Genomic DNA, 18,128 nt, shown 5'->3' with positions numbered 1-18,128 from the left:
ATCTTTAAAAATCTTCTTCTCAAAAACTATAAGGCCAGAAAAGCTCAAATTTGAGTGGAAGCATCTTCAGATAGTGAAGATTCAAGTTTGTTCAAATCATAGTCCCTGGGGTTAGGGTGGGGCAACAGTAGGGGAATGGATTCTTACATAGGAATATATAGAGGGTGGGGCCACAGTTGGGGGATGAATTTTTATACAATAATATATATATGAAATCTTTAAAAAAATCTTTTTTAAAAAAACCTACGGTATTTGGCCAGGAAAGCTCAAATTGGCATGTAAGCATTCTTAGATAGTGTAGATTCAAGTTTGTTCAAATCATGGTCCCCAGTGGTAGGGTGGGGCCACAATTGGGGGATGAATTTTTACATAGGAATATATAGAGAAAATTTTTAAAAATCTTTTTCTCAAAAACTATTAGGCCAGAAAAGCTCAAATTTGAGTGGAAGCATCTTCAGATAGTGAAGATTCAAGTTTGTTCAAATCATAGTCCCTGGGGTTAGGGTGGGGCAACAATAGGGGAATGGATTTTTACATAGGAATATAAAGAGGGTGGGGCCACAGTTGGGGGATGAATTTTTATACAATAATATATATATGAAATCTTTAAAAAAAACTTTAAAAAAAAACCTACGGTATTTGGCCAGGGAAGCTCAAATTGGCATGTAAGCATTCTTAGATAGTGTAGATTCAAGTTTGTTCAAATCATGGTCCCCAGTGGTAGGGTGGGGCCACAATTGGGGGATGAATTTTTATACAAGAATATATAGAGAAAATCTTAATTTTTTTTTTTAAAACTTTTAGGCCAGGAAAGCTCAAATTGGCGTGTTAGCATCCTTAGATAGTGTAGATTCAAGTTTGTTCAAATCATGGTCCCTGGGGGTAGGGCGGGGCCACAATGGGGGATAAATTTTTATATATACTAGAGAAAATCTTTAAAAATCTTTTTCTCAAAACTATTAGGCCAGGAAAGCCCAAATTTGAGTGGAAGCATCCCAAGATTTTATAGATTCAAGTTTGTTTAAATCATAGTCCCGGGGCATGGTGAGGCCACAATGTGGAATGAATTTTTACATAGGAATATATAGAGAAAAACTTTAAAAATCTTCTTTTTAAAAGCTATTTGGCCAGAAAAGCTTAAACTTGTGTGGAGGCATTTAGGGTAGTGCACAGGGGCCAAGCCCGTTTTAACATTAATTTCAATGTAACCATAAATAAAGAAAGGGGTTGAACTCTGACCCAGATAAAAAACTACCAGCTAGCTTCAAAAGCTTATTAAACAATTATTTTTTACAACACTAAGTCTTGCAATATGCATTTTTTTTTCAAAAAAGTAATGTCTAAGATACAATCATGCCGAATTTCAAGTTGATGGGTCTTAAATAGCGGAGATATACGTCATTATTCTCTCGAAGTCGCCAGTTTATTTTTCCTGGGACATTTACTGGTCCAGGGCTCATGATGGGATTTGGGTAGTGTAAATTCAAGTTTGCAAAATCATGGTCCCTGGGGGTAGGGCGGGGCCCCAATGGAGGGTTGAATTTTTACATAGGAATATATAGAGAAAATCTTTAAAAATATTCTGAGAAAATTTTCAGTCAAAAACTCAGTACTTTGTCTGAAAGCTCAGGTTATGCATTTGATGAAATAAGTTTTATGAAACCATGATTCCCTAGAGAAAAGTGGGGCCACAAAATGGGGGGGGGGGTATATAGGATCAGAGAAAAATCTTCTTAGAGGTACAACAACAAAAGGGGCTTGGTATTTACCCAAAAAATAAGATGTGGATAAAAATTGGCAGAATTTCAATATTTTTTTGGCAAGATCTACTGTACTTAGTTGTCAAGATATTTTGATTTTGATACTGTAAAGCTAATTTGATCAGAGTTAAGGCAATTGTTGCTCAGGTGAGCGATGTGGCCCCTGGGCCTCTTGTTTTCCATGCGTATCCAATTTCCACTTTTTTAGCGAAGATATCGGCCCACTCACGAAAAATAAACCAGCATAGATTTAATTTAAAGTCTTGGTCTTGTAATACAATTACTGAACAGCTTGTGCTTGAATAATTTTTACTGTGACTTTGAAATAGGAAATAGTGAAAATGTCATTGGATTAAATTTTATATGCTGTTCTAGGATCTAATTTCCGAAAAACAAAACAAAACCTGATATACGGTATGACTAACATATTTGGGGAATATTTTCATTGTGCTTACTTTGAAATTAATGACAGTAAACTGAAAATAAAATATATGCACAAATTTGCGTGTATTTTGAGATGAGCGATTAACCAATTAGGAGTTCTTCAATCGATTGCCATCCCCTTAAATAACATATAATTTCTCTTGATAAACAAGAACTTTGATTTTTGTGATACATGTACTACCAGTCCATGTGATGTAACAGAAAACAAAAACGTGTCGGATGCACATGGCTATATAATGGTGGTAACATTCTGAACACGTGGCTAGCAAGTTTATAACAGACAAATGCAGAAGTATTGATTGGATTAGTTTTATTGATACCACTTAATTAATACACAAATCACGGACAATTAAATGATACAAAAAAAGGCTTGTCTTTAACAGAACCAATGAGAGCAAACAACAAAATAAATATTGAACAGCGTCAGTCTTCAATCATCTCAAAACTTTAAATATACCTGTAATTGAATTTTTTAGTGAGTTTTCATCGATGGCAAGATTTCCTAGTCTGGAATGTGGAACATTTTTACAAAAACTGAGTAAAATGAGGTTAAAAAATGTAAATTATGAAACTTATAACAGGCTTCGGGTACATCAATCTTTAAATTTATTCTTAGTCAAACTTTAAATGAAATCTGTCTCTACTCTTAGTACTTTGTCTTTACTGTTATCTTAATTTGTTTAATAAATTCTTAAGATTTATAAACTTTTTTTTCACTGCTAGTACATTTTAGTTCCATTTGCAAACACCTTCAGTGTTAATTGAATTTACGACTGTTCAAAGACTTGTAATAGTTAAGGATGATTGATTTTTGTAGAATATATTGTTATTCAATTGGAAAGATTAAATGACAAAAAAAAATAAATAAATGACAATGAAAAGAAAATATAAGAATGGCCTTGCAGAGAGAATGGAATAAATAATATCAAATGAATGTGGATATAATTAAACATGATACAAATAGTACATGTGAATATATTCTACCACAAAAAATTACAAAAAATGTTTCATGTACCAAGAAGTTGTATCTCGTATGATACCTGTTCAATCCTTTTAAAATTGTGTTTAATATTCAAGATTTTACAACAAAACTTCCTCCGTATCTGCTATTGCAAACGGAATGGGTAGTTTACAATATAAAATGACCTTCAAAACAACAGACATTATAAAACAATTTTCTGAACATTCATAAAATGCATGTCTTTTCTGGCAATGTTTAATATCAGGAGGTAGTTTGTTTTGTTTTTTGGAAGGGGGAGGGGGGTAGAACTAAATTCAGGGGAGATGAATCTTTGACTTGAAATTTCTAGAAAATAAATCTATTTCCTGGATAGAAACTTGATGTTAAGAAATTTATTCCAAAGATAAACTAGATGTATATCTACGTTACATAATACAAATCAAATTTAATCTACAGGAGCCATGATGGACCATAGCTTTTGAGGTAGACAATGGGTAACAATTACAAAATATACATACATGTGTGAGATTTGCCTCTCAATGCCCACTACAACATGCTACATGTACTAATATTTACAAAAGTTATTGCTGTTTTACACGAAGAATCCTTTAGATGTCAAGGACCCATGTATGTGTCTGACAATTTAAATATACACGATACATGCACTACAAATATATGATACTAAATGGATTTCAAAAATATCTCAGTTCTAGACACAATAAGAATATTGCTGGTCAGGAATATATATATATAAAGGAAACTATGTACAATTTTAAGGAACTACAATCAAATGATACACATTATACATATAAGTTAAAAACATATGATCAGAAACTTTAACTGACTACGGATCTACACTGAATAAATCTATTTGATTTATGTTAACAAAAAGAACTAATTTTAACAAATTTTACAAAATTAATGGCTAATGGCAAACTTTCATACAAAGATAATAGACTAAAACGTTACAAATCAATGACTTTGGGAATTCCCCCCCAAAAAACTGTTTAAGTGGGTGCAGGTGTACCTTAAATACAGCAAACAAATTGATGACTTTGGGAATTCCAAAGAAAAAAATATTTTAAAAAGTGATAGCAGGAGGTACTGTAAATACCACATGGCAAGAGCATCATTAAACTTGGTACATTTTCACTACACAAAGTGAATCCCTGAGTTACATTTGAAAAAAAAAACCCCAACAACTTTAAACTGAACAAATATTCGATAAATACATCATTCAATGATTACATTCATTAACTAAGAGGTCCGTGGCGATAATGTTTTTAAGTGATGCAATTATCTTGTATTTGTCCTCCTTTCGACTAAAGATATTGTTATGCAATATGTACTAAAGGTTACAAATATTTACAAAAATATTTTATTGCACAAAGAAGTGGCGATTACAGTTATATTTAAAATGGGTGATGATTTTTTTTTTCACTGTATAAAAATGGTCTTTACAAAGCCATGTAAAAAATATCAAGGGTATCAAAACAGGCTGATTTTGATAATCAGTCATCATTTAAAAAAAATACATAAATATGGAAACAAAACTTATTGACTAAAATTTTATAACAAGATGGAGCACATTTTGTGCAGGAGTGTTGTGTGTAGCACATTTTGCACTGAGCACATTTCTGAATAAAAAATATTAACAGACATGAAATAATATAACATACACTTGCAAACTTGAATAAGAGAATATTGTAAAATTCTAACACGTTTTAGGTGCTATAAAGCTATCAACAAGTTCTACATTTAATTGAGGAATGTATTTTTTCTTAAAACAGCATAATAAGTTAGATTAAACTTCTCGCACATAGACAAGCCAAAAAATTGGTAAAGGAATACATATTGCTTTGTTGTTGACCATTATCAGTACTTAGGAAAAAATGACTAGTCTTTAAAATTCTTGAAACCGGGATCAAATCATTTTCTTTTAATAAAAAAAGATAAACTAATGAAAGCACTACATTAACAATTCAGCACCTCGTCAACTCTTTTCTCCAAAAGAGTGCTTTGGTCCCAAAACCAAGTTTAGAATTCAAATTTTAGCCAATAAAAATAAGTAGCATCATTAAAATGCAACAGCAAAATATTAAAGAAATAGCACTAAAAGAAACTCCACTATTTCCAAATCATAAGATACCTTTTGGACATGTAAATGTTGTTTTTTTTCTAAGGTTGGAAATCTGTTTTCTTTTAATTGTGAGCTTCTCTTGCAATGTGAAGAAAAAACTCTACTTTATCATGCCCATGGTAACCACACATATTACATTTAAATGGGTCCTTGTAACCATGGTAACCCATATGCATTGTGTACATGACACAGTCTCTGAATGCAATCTCACAATAAGGACATTCATACTTTGCACTTTTGTGTCCATTCTTGTCCTTAGGTGTACTAGTTGTGAAAAGATTCCCATCATGTGAGACAGGGAATTGCTTGCCATCTTCGTTTTTGTGGAGGCCATTAGAGGTCCCATTGTTGATGGGTGGAGGTCCCCCTGTGGTGTCTTGGATGATCTTCCAGGCCAGCTCTGTTCCTCGTCTAACGGCCTGAGGAACATCCTCAGACAAATTGTTCATCTTCTCGATGAACTCCTTGGGATCAATCTGTTCTTCACTTGGATCTACTTTCTCCTTTGTTTCATTCTCAGAAATTGATTCATTTGGTGGGGATGAGGAATTTCTCTCAAAATTATGTGGTGGACTTGCAGCTTCAGCAAATTTTCTCATTTGTTCAAACCTTTCAAGATCTGTCAATGGCTTGCTGTTTCCATAAATTGGTTCTCCTTCTTTTATCTGTTTGTCCTCATTGGTTTCCATGTTTTCATAATCATCCATTTCATCAATTTGCAATTCATCTTCCATGTCTTCCATGCCTGAGTTATTTCCATCTTCTCCCTCTGCATCTGTTTGCTTCTCTTGTAGTTTCAGACAGAGTGTGTCCAATTTGAAAGCTTTACCTTTGCGAGATCGTTTTCTGTTTATGACATTTTCAGTTGTGGTGGAGTTCTCCCCACTAGACAAGTTCCCTCCATCTATGCCAGCATCATCAATGTCATCTGAAGGAGATCTTGGTTTTGTGAGATCAAGTGGACTTTCACGGAATGGTCTTTCTAGCTGCAGTTTTGGAGTAGATTGGGACTTTTCAATAGGTACACCTGATCCAAACTTATTCATCATTTGCTTGATAATATCCTCTCCTTCTGGTGCATCTGCCTCTTTGGGACTAGTATTGCCATTAAGATAAGAACTGACGCTCATATCTGGCATGCTATAGTGACTAGTGGGTCTGCTTTCTGGGTTGTGCTTGCTGTGAGGTGGCGAAAGATGAGGCCAGGAATTGGGACTTGATTTGGAACTCTCTGAAGTGGGTTGTTCTGTTTTAACATGAAGATAAGCTGAGGTTGGAATGGATTTCTCAGGAGTGGTTAATTCTCTAAATGGTGTTTGTTGTTGTTGAGAAAGAAAATTCATCTTTCTGTTTTGTTCCTCCAGCAAGGCTTCTGAGGAAATTCCGAAAATAGAAAAGAGGTCTGAGTTTTCGGATGCATGGACTTTCATGACATGGCGCAGCAAATCTTGTTGAATGTCTGTTGCAAATGAGCAGAGGCTGCATTTGAATGGTGTCCCCATGTTTCCTGGCATGAGAGGCCTAAAGCCAAATGGTGATGAAGGCATCATCTTATTTTGATTAAGATGAGGAGGTAGCTTAGCACTGAGAGATGTTGGAATCATGGGGTGATGAGGAGGCAAACCGTTAGGTACTTGATTAAGCAGAGGCCAGAATGGAGACATCATCCCTGGACTCATAGTAGGGGCCATTCCGGGCATTGAGTGAGGCAACATAAACTGACCCACAAATGGATCAAACTTTTCCTTTCTGGGTCCCCTTGGTCCCCTAGGTGGACCTCTCTTTTGTAACAGGGATAATCCTGAAGACTCAGCATCGATTCCCTGGGGAAGACTTCCATCACTATTCAGGACGGTTGCTGGTTTGTGGTTGTATTTCCGCAGGTGGAGCTTCAGGCTGTGGCAGTATTTGGTGGCATAGGTACAGTCAGCACAGCGGTATTGGTAAACATTAGTGTGGGACTTCATGTGTGAATTCAGCATGGATTTGTTCACGCAGGAATAATTGCACTTGTTGCATTTGAAGGGCTTGGATCCAAAATGATTGCGGAGATGGTATTCAAGGTGATGCTTGTACTCGGTGACAAACTCGCAACGAGGACATTGCAAAAGTTTCTCGTCTTTAATGTGAGATCGGGCATGCTGCCAAAAGTCATTCTGAAAATAGACCAATATAAAACATCTTTTATTGAAGTTCATATCAAAATCTCATGTCTTTTTGAAAATTTTGAAAATCAAAAATTTTTGTGCCCAAAAAAGGGTGATTTTTAAGTATCGGTACATGTATCATAATGGATAAGTTATTACCTTTTCAGTGGCGACAAAATCACACTGCTTGCATCGAAAGACTTTAGGTCTTCCCATGTTGCGCTTGGAACCAAAACCGTCTGCTGGTTCTTCGGTGTGGAAATCTTTGATGTGCCGTTTGAGGCGACCTTCTGTTCGAGACTTGTAATCACAGTGAGGACAAATGTGTTCAAAGTGACATGTCATATGATCCTCAAACTCGGAGCGAGTTGTTCCTGAAAGCAGACATTGTTGTGAATTGTTATTATAGGTGCTTTAGGAGGTTCGGGGACAACAAATTTCTCATCAGATCCATATTAAATTTTGTTGATACTTTTTGTTTAGCTTGAACTATTATTTAGAAAAGAAAAATTCCTTTGCATAAGCTTTTAAATTTTAATATTTTCTTGCATCTATTTACATTATTAAGTTCTTCTAAAGGAAATCAACATTTATGAAGATAGACAGTCTAAAATTGGCCACAACTATTCCCTCCTCATAAAGACTTGTGTTATATAAGATCAACAAACTGAATTCCTAAGCTCAGTGAGGTGAACTTTTTTTTTTTAAACAAATTTCTTATCTCAAGAGAATTTAATTTAGGAATTAAATAGCTTAAAAACAATTATCATCTATTGGTAAAGATGCACGCTACATATCTAGTATTATTATTGATATAATATTAGAAATGTTATGATTAGGTTTCAAGATAATAAATATATTTCTTTAAAAAATGTTTCAAAAACTATCCTCCTTCGTTTTTTACTTTATCAGGGATTAAGGGTTTGTTTAATAGTGCCGCTGATTATCATCAAATTAGTTCAACAATGCTCTAGATCTTTTTCACATACTCCTTGAACCTTCCTATATTCATGTGCTGATATGATATTGTTTTTGGAGAAGTAACTTTGAACCTCTGATCTAGATTAATCTCAGGTGTACAAGTAGATCGTAAATAAAGCAAGTTATTCAGGTTCGCAACCTCTGTTTTATATTCTACAGAAAAAATAGGTTTCTTTAACTCTAATGTCATAAAAACTTCACAATTAGGAAAAAATTTTCATGCATTTCACTGAGTTAAATTAAATATTTGTAAGTATATTATATATTTACACTGTTTTTATATGTAGTAAGAACATCATTAATAATTACAAATTTGATAAATATGGGTCAGCGTTGGGCACAACTTATCTTAAATATTTGATTTTAGATAAAGTGTGTCTTAAGTCAACATGAGTGAAGTTTTGTACAGACAGGTTTTTATAGTAACAAAACACTTGATAAAGGCTGTGGTCACAAAACAACACGGTCGTAAAAGGTTACTCCAGCATATATACACCCCTTTTTTAAGTCAACAAAGAACTATGGGTCAACAGAGATATGTGGCTTTTCGTTAACCGTTTCTGGCCCTTCTCAAACATTAAACCTATAAATCATGCCGTCATCAGAAAAAGGTTAAGCTCAATAAAAAGCAAATCTGTTTTATCTGGGCTGCTTAAAACCCATTTTATAAACTTTTCGTAAATGGAGAATTTTTTTTATAAAGGTTTTAGATAATAGCGCACTTCCAGAAAATTTGAATAAATGAGAAAGTGGACATAGAAATAAAGGAATATTGGAACCTTGGGCTATTTGTTAAGTTTGTTAAATCCATCATAAAATCATCAATAATCATTTTTTTCTTTTCGTATTTTGTTTGCATACATCTATACATTTTTATTTTAAATGCAAATTAGAGTCATTAAGCGTATCCTTCCAGGGAATCTTTTATTTTCAATAATCTCAAATAATTTTTAAATTAATAAAGATGTTTGTATAGATAGTGAAAGAATTTAACATTAAAAAACTATTACTTTTGGGGTATTAAAACACACTTATACAATATATTTAATTGTAAATAAGTGAACGATTTAAAATTATAGAAAAACATGGCAATTCCTTTTTTCATCTTGTTTCTTGCTCCAGTATGTTTGTATTGCTTGGTAGACAACCACATTTAACACATTTACTACAAACCTGAGAAGCTGCAGAGGTGACAGAAGTATATTCCCTCCTTGTTGGGTTGGTATGTGATTTGACCAGTGTTGGGGTCTCTAATATAACTTGGTTGGCCTGTATGAGGATTCAGGAATGATGACTCGGAAGAATTGGAATCATCATCGTGGAAACTGTCCGATAGGCTAAAGCTTCTCTGGAGAGGGGGGTTACCCCTGGGTCCCTCCTCTTCTAGGCTGTTGGGGGTCTTAGGAAACCCTAGACCAGGACTTGGGAAGCTCCCTCCTCCAAAGGTTGACTTAAAATCTTGTAGGTTAGGAGGATAGTTGGGATAAAATGACTGCTTAAGTTCTGAGGGGCTTGGATTTCTCTTTGGCTGCTGGTTCCCTTGTCCCAAAAAAGGCGGGCTGGATCGTTCCGATTTTTCCGGAGTGTGAGGTTCTGATTTGCCGGGCGAGTTGTGAGATTTTGGGAGGAAGATGTCTGATCCAACAGGTCTGGGACTGCTACTTCTGCTTGGAACTTTCTCACCTGTATCAGCCTCTTGGGGAGACACAATGTCTTTCCTTTAAAAGATCAAATGAAAGTCTTTTTTATACATGTTTTCTAAATCATTCATTAGACCCTTCCTACACATTTTTCTTTGAATGGATTTCTCTCGCTTTGATTGGTTAGATAGGAATTAGTTTTGTCTGCGAATTAGATTATTGATAACATAATGCTTACAAAGTAATTAATAGAAAACTTCTATTATTAACTGCGCTAAGAGTGAAACAGCAAGGTCTAAAAAGGGTATATCACTGGAGGTACAGTGTGTAGCTAGTCAATTTAATTTACTACTTCATTCAATATTGTGATTAAGGCAAATGTTAACTATTTAGAAGTAAGAAATCTACCCATATTTATAAAGAATTAAACACACTCTCTTCTTGTGCTTCAAATGTATTGTCATTATACTCTCAACAAAGTTCAAAATCTCTTTTTCGTGCCTTGTGCAATTTTGGAAAATCAGATTTTGAAAGAAGAAAAAAAATTAAACAAGTAATTATAATTTGGTTGGGTTGGGTTATTTACAGTTACACATCTTTGATCAATAACTACCACCTGTTGAATTCACAATTATCTGAATGCAGTTGCACCAATCAATATTTCAATGAGTTAAATTACAAAAGTAAATTGTAAATAATACTTTTAAGTGATCATGGCATGTAAACTGCATTTTGCTGGCTTGTTGTGCTAATGCTCATCATAAAATAAACTGGCAGACCAATTGCTGTTCATACCAATATAACACAATTAGACTGTTTATTGACCTCCTGACAATTAGTCAAAATTAATTTTTAATTCTAATTTGCCAAACCAAAGGGTGACTGAGAGTATTTCAAATTGATTGAAGAGCAAAAAACCTCGATATTTAATTGCAGTTAGTTTTAAATTAATTTTTTTATCTGATGAATATTAATTTTTGTGTTTTATCAAAATACAACCTGGTCAAAGTTATTTCCCCTACCTGAGTGTCTCCATTTCAACCATCCACTACTATTACTATAAAAGCTTGTCTTAAACTCATTTTTAAGACAGTTAGTATTGTCTCTCATACTAAACAAAGATATAGATAGTGCATGAACACTGTCATATGTTGTCAACTTTGAACCTATGGCTGCCGTTTTTGCCCTTATGACCATTTTTATCAGGTATTATCAACTATATTTTTTTCTATCGTGCAGAAAGGGCACTCCTTCAATGAAATGTGGCATTTTTCACAGGGTGTCCTTTTGTACCTCCAAAGTTTTTATCTCAATGTTTCTATCTTTCAAGTGTTCTAAACTCTGCAATAATGATAAACATCTTTGAAAAGTTGAGTTTCAAGATTAGCAAAAGATATTTTTTTCTTATAAATGATCATAATTAGCACATAAGCAATATTTATTAATGATACACACACACACACTCAAAAACATTGTTTTATTTTTTCAATTACTTATTTAAAAAATTAATTGTTTCTTGCAGGTTTTTAAAAAATATTGCAGAACATGTGTCTTTACACTCCAGCCAAGTGGCTTAGAGGAAGGGCCTATTAATTGTGAATATGCGAATATATAAGTAAATACAATTTTAATTTCTATCACAGTAGGGGGGATTTCCTACTAAGTACTGTCTACATGTTTTATTAGACTAGTACTCCGCATCTTAACAAGCAATCAATGCAGTAGAAAATAATATATTTTTCTGTTGCATAACGTTATTGAATTGATTTTCCATTGGAAACATAAACCTGCCAATTAGATTCAAATACTAATTGCTTAAAATTCATTGTTTAAATCACATGCTAAGCAATAACATCCGGCTTACCTTTCCCTATTATTATCTTAGGCGTGCTTTTTTCAAACAAAACAGTTTAAAAAAACAAACTTCCATTAGGAACAATTCATCTTATAAAGTGAAAGTATTAGTCAGTTCAACACACAATATCCTGAAGAATGTCACATTGTTGCAGCAAAAAAAAAAAGATGACGATTTCTTCCGGTACATATCACTTTCACTTATTTCTACATTATTGGTTAATGTAACTCAGGTGAATTATTTGGAGCAGGTACCAGAGGTCAGCTCAAATGGCCGTCCAGAGTGCTTGTCACAGCGTGAAACTTATCTTCATAGGCCTCACCTTTTTTTATGACATTTCACCTCTTATAAAATAACTTGACTGATCGAGGCAGTCACAAAACCCTACATTAAATTTTGTTAAAAAAATCTCCGTTCTATTTTCTCTGTATCAATACATTATTGAAACTGTTTTTTCAATTGACAAATCTTTTTTCAATATTTGGGGAACAGATTTCACTGGGGACATTCAGAAATTAATGATGTATTTATATTCAATCAAGTTTTTTAATCAATGTATCACAACTGAAAAGCAACTTCAACAAAAAACCTGATATAACACACTTTTGTTATAAAAACATTTAGATTGGATAAATTGAATACCGTCCTTTGTAACTGGCAACTTTTTAAGGGTTTTGCGGAGGGATAAATTATATTGTAAACTTAAACCCAATTTCTTTTATAATTGAATCAGAGGACAGAAATAAATTGCATTGATATCCATATTGAATATAGCCTGAATGGAAACTCATACTTTCAATATATGCCATTAACAAACAGCAAAAGATTTTTTTGTGTTGACCTTTCCAATACAATGCATGAAAAAGATGGTTTACAAACAGCGTTTACATCTGCGGATTTTCTTATTTAAACCCTCTAGATTTATGTCCGTCATTTTAAACTTGTAGAACTTTTGAATTAATGTTTTTGCTCTTCTGAGCCATTTTTGTATGACTATAATGTCAGTAAAGGGATTATATACCAAGGAAACAAATTCTGCTTAAACTTTGGACTGGTTTGACCCCCCACCCACCCCACATCTCTTCACACAACTTTCCTATCTGAGAAAGAAGCAAACGTGCTCATTTTGAGTCGTATTATTGTGCTGTTTGGGGTATTATATAAATTATTATTTAACAATTCATTAATGATTTAATCATGGCCTTGACATTTCACATCAATTTTAGGCAAAGTTGTTGTTGTGGTTTTTTTTTATATCTACATTCTATGTCAAAATGAAAAAATAAAGTTTTTGACGACCAGTAGTAAAACGTAGTTATTATATGCATGTATGTTAATTAGTACACAGGTACACTATTAATTATTAGAAGAATATAATTTTTAAAAAGAATGATGACAAGAAGAATGAAATACAGTCCACATGTTTTTCAAAAAAACACTTAAATTTCTTGACCTAACCTCATATCCACAAGTCTTAGTGCAACAACATAACAAGTGTAAAATAACACACAGTCAAGTGGACAGTCAAGAGATTTGACTTTTTCATCTCGCAAAAATTTCCGTTTTAAGATTTTTTTGTCAGGAAAATGACTGACTCTCACTCTGTGACTTGCATCTACTAAAAAAAGTTGTGGTCCCCCCTTCCCCCTTCACAGTACTCAACAAATCAAGGATAAGAAAAATTCTCCCACTTCCTGTCCGGGATTAAGGCACTTAAGAAAAACATCCTAGCAGGATAAAGAAACAGTTGTGTGTGCTAACGAATGTTACGTGCTGTGTGTGTTTTAAGGATTAAATGAATAAAGATCATAGGGATTGTCTGTAAATTACGTATTGTTGTGGCAAATATCCATTAATAAAGGAGTCTGTGTCCCTACAATATTAGTTGTTTTAATTGGAAAAAAAAAACCAACAAATAAATTTTTCATCCATTTTGATGATGAAAATTTATGAAATTATCACTAACATTAATTGAAGTGAAGAAAAGATGTAGATATATATCTACCCATGTTATACTTGCAAATATATTTTACCTTCGCCCCATCCTACAAATGTTTCACCTGCAAAAATAATTTAGCCCTTTCTCTCTCTCTCTCTCTCTCCCTCTCTCTCTCTCTCTCTCTCTCTCTCTCTCTCTCTCTCTCTCTAAAAAACGCATATGCAATTCAAGAGCTATCAGAACCATTCTATGTAAAATTAAATCATTCTATCTAAAAAAAAATCTTAAAGGGTATATATTTATTATCATGATTTATCTTTACCAGTTAATGATTTGATAAGAAATCTGTGAATTTATTTACTTACCAAATTGTTAACACACTCTACCAATATTCTTTTCAAGCCTGAATATATGAATTCTGTTACTATTTAAAAAAAAGTTAGTTGCAAAACACCTAAAATAAATTTCAGAGAGTAAAGTTCAAATGTTCAAAGTACACAAATAGAAATTGCTGTTGTTTTTCTTTCTCACGCTTCATGTGTCGGAAAAATGATTGAAATAATATTGTACAATTATGGAAGAGAAGTGCTAGTTAAAATAAGCCTTTTTTTTAATTTGAAAAGCTTCTTCCTGGAGAACCGATGTCAAAATCGTAATATTTTTTGATCCCACCCATTTGTGTGAAAAATATGATGCTAGTGTCTGATAGTGTTCCTATTTCCTGCTAAAGTTCTAAAAGAATGGATGTTTTCAATCTGTGAGAAAAAAATCACTATTCAAAAGCAGGAAACAGAATGAAATTGATAATAGCATGAAAATTCATAATACTTGATAATCTTTGTACTTTCCGCTGGGCTATACACTTCAATGTGAACGATAGACCAATTTAATTCTGATTAAATGTACAGTTTTATATACCTCTCAGCTGAAAAAGCCTGAAAATTTTATTTATTAAAAAAAAAACCAAAACCCTGCAATAATACATACAGACTTTCAGTTTTTGAATTACCTCCCTTCTATCATCATCCAAGTGCAACTTTTCTAGAACTTAAATGGAGTTCGTACTGCAAGTTACAGAAATTGCAAATCTAGAAACAGATTAGATGAATGCATACATTTACTTGGAAAATGATTTTGTAACTTAATGCAGTATGTAAAAAGAAAGAGCTTTAAGGATCAATTCTACAGTGTCTGAGAGAGGCAGGAAACTGTGAGAACAAAACAGGATACACATTTAATTACTGCAATTTACTCTAATCGATAAACAATTTTATTGGTAAATAGAATACAAAACGCATGACGGATGGTTGGCATTTGGACTCTTAATTGTTGCATCACATGGTGTTGTGATGTGTATTTTTTTTTAAAGATACCCTCCATCCTTAACAGTCATGATTCTTTGTATATTGAACTTTACATGTATTACTGTTAATTTACAGGTATTACTGTTAATATATTATTGCAAAAGTTATGAAAACTGATTGATTAATGCCTTTCCCTCGCCCACTCACACATAAACGAACATCAGAATAAATATGAGCACAAAGGTGAAAATTGATCAAATGTCAATGGCCATTTATATTTCTTGTTGTTAGACATCCCATTGAGAATCTTTCATGATCATTAACACCAGTGCTTGCTTTTGAAGGGCTTGAATATTAATTAATACAAGACCATACAGAAGACTGTACAATGTAAGTGGAACCTAAGACTAGACCATTTCTAGTGCAACATCCATGCTTAAATCCTGCAAAGCAGATCGAAAGCTGTATTTTGGTTTGAATCGGCTAATTTATATCAAAGATAATGATACATTTGATAATGAGAACTTAAAATAGCTTTATTTAGGAAGGGCATTATTGTGTCATTATCCTCCTGAAATGAGCGAAGAATCCAACTCTTTCTATGTGTAAAAATAAGAGGGGGAGGAGACTAAGTTTTAAAGAATTTCTTATAATATTGTTTTCTTAAAACTTTCGGATTAAGAATTATTTTTTGTAATTTTAGTTTCAATAAGAATAAACTGAAACTGAAAAATATATGACTTTAAAATGCATATATGCAAACCATTTGCATCATTTTAAACAGTCATGCAGATATATGATTGCCCTTTCCTGCAAAGCCATGTAAAAGATTTCCATGGAGAAATTATTTTTCAATTGAATATTTTCTGCATTAAAGCAATAGGATGAATAATCATGTACATGCATGCATTTATTTACCAAAAATCAATAGAAAAAAAAATACTTTTTTTCTAGTTCAGAATTATAAATAAAAAATTTTCATAATGATGTATATTTCTAAAAAATGGATGTTTTTTTTAACACAGAGTAACTTATGTTGACTTACATTTTTTCTTCCTGCATTACAGGGCAGTTTATGTACTTTATACAGCTAGCTAGGTCAGATTCATCACCGGTCAGGGTTTTTTTTTGTATAAAGTATGTGTCACTGTGACTGATTGTGTTTGTTTGATGGAGGAAATGGTCATTCAGCAGGAAAAGAGAATTGACGTGCTTCATTCTAATCCTTATTAAGTATATCCGAAATATTTGAAGTTTTACCCTACTCACCATAAAAACATAAACTTGTCTGGAAGTGTCTGAATATGCTAAACTCTAATTTTTTATTACATGTATGTAGAAAAGTTTAGAGAAATCAAGTTCTACCTATCAAACAGATCGAGGAGATCTGGATAAAAGGGAATTACTCCAGCTATATATATAAATCCAAACTTTGATAGTTGTACAGTAGTATTTCAAACTTCTTCAATGAAAATATATGATGAATTAAAGTTCAAAAGAATACCTTTTTTTTAAGTGATAAAGATTGAACTCCTTTCTTTCCCATTCTGCATTTTTGGTAAAAAATAATAAATTTTGATTTTTTGTAAAACTTACTTTTATTAAATTGTTAATGGTGATATTCTCCCTAATCTAATTAAAATAGAACTTCTATCTGCTCCCCAGGTTTCAATATGTTGCTACAGAGCTTCCAATCACTTTTTGGGATTTCAATACGATGCTATGCAACATACTTAAAACCTGGGAGTGGATGAAAGTTCTAATTTTAATTGTATTATGTATCCCTGCCTTGCAAAAATGGAAAAATTGTTACCATTGAAACACTTCACAGTTTTGAATTTACTGTTAATTAATATCAAGCCTGCAAAATATAAGTATCTGATGGAAAATATCAAAAAGACTCAAGAAGGCATTCTTTTTCATATAATTATAAAAATTTATTGTAATTTTTTTTCGAGGTTATGATGAAAATTTTCATACATGTTACTAAGAGATAGAAAATTCATTTAAACTGTTCCTTCTTGAAATTAGAAATATACTGTAACAGAGAAAACATCCTAATTGATTAAGTCATGATTTCAGAATTATTGGACTGAGGGGGGAGGGGGATGTCACAATTGTTTTACCAATCACATTTTAATTTTAAAAAATCTTTAGAATTTGATAAATTGTTCAAACTTTCCTTATTTAAAACAAATGCACAGATTACATCACTTTACAAATAATGGTCTTCCTGCGATTGCTATATTTGTAACTGTGTTGCATCAAATGATGGCTGCAGTTTTTGTCAGGTTAGGTGAATCAATCCAATCTTAACAATCTGTGGTCATCTTATGGAGAAATAGTTATCAACAGGAAACACAATCTGTTCAATAAAGGATCCTGCGGTGAAAAAGGAAAAGATCCTGTTTTCACTCGGGCTTTCTTCTCAGGAAGGGGGGGGGTGTTTAGAAATCAAGGTTAAATGTTGCAGAAGGAGCGAAGTTATGGGGTGGGGGTTAGGGATGTTATTCTGTAATTCAAGAAATAAGTGACTGATATCAATTTGAATCTGTACAACTTCCTGCAGATTGATTTGAAAGAATTGATAGAAGAAGCTATTTAGATACAGAATCAAATTGAATGCAATGAGAAAAGAAAAAAAGATTCTTTAGCAAAATATTTTCACTTTTAATTTTTGCCTAACCTGTAAAAACATATCTTCACTTATTTCACTTCAATGATAATATCTTTTTCATAATGAAAATTTACAAAGAGCTATAATCAATTGATGAATTAAAAACTCAAACCTGACAGGGGAATCACAGAATACATTCATATTAATTGAGAATTTGAAAGTAGGAGTCAACTCCGCATGGGTCAGGGAGTTATAGTTAAAATCCACCATCCAATGCCCTCCTCATTCAGAAAAACACATTCCACAAACAACAACGATTATGGGTCAGTCTTGTCTGTAC

General features: G+C 32.9%; 2 protein-coding genes across 8 annotated transcripts in view; both read right to left on the bottom strand.

The window, feature by feature from the left end:
• Window positions 1-10,810, bottom strand: part of LOC128180346 (KICSTOR subunit 2-like) — a 93,774-nt gene extending 82,964 nt beyond the window's left edge. Inside the window, exon 1 of the mRNA XM_052848390.1 lies at window positions 10,800-10,810. The gene's annotated coding sequence lies outside the window, so the exon portion shown is untranslated. The remainder of the gene's footprint in view (window positions 1-10,799) is intronic.
• Window positions 2,498-18,128, bottom strand: part of LOC128180312 (protein hunchback-like) — a 43,959-nt gene continuing 28,328 nt past the window's right edge. For 5 of the 7 annotated variants that reach the window (XM_052848359.1, XM_052848301.1, XM_052848322.1 and 2 more), the window contains 3 exons: window positions 9,607-10,151; window positions 7,612-7,826; window positions 2,498-7,461 (listed from right to left, as the gene is read on the bottom strand). In XM_052848359.1, the coding sequence (XP_052704319.1) occupies window positions 5,368-7,461; window positions 7,612-7,826; window positions 9,607-10,151 (2,854 nt within the window). In that variant the 3' untranslated portion in view covers window positions 2,498-5,367. Of the gene's footprint in view, window positions 7,462-7,611; window positions 7,827-9,606; window positions 10,152-11,095; window positions 11,217-17,960; window positions 18,099-18,128 lie in introns of those variants that run through there. The other 2 variants (XM_052848311.1, XM_052848350.1) reach the window with 2 other exon arrangements.

Source organism: Crassostrea angulata, chromosome 1 (genome assembly GCF_025612915.1).
Source record: "Crassostrea angulata isolate pt1a10 chromosome 1, ASM2561291v2, whole genome shotgun sequence".
NCBI lineage: Eukaryota > Metazoa > Mollusca > Bivalvia > Ostreida > Ostreidae > Magallana > Magallana angulata.
Note: the sequence above shows the minus strand (reverse complement) of the source record. Positions and strands in the feature narration are given on the sequence as shown.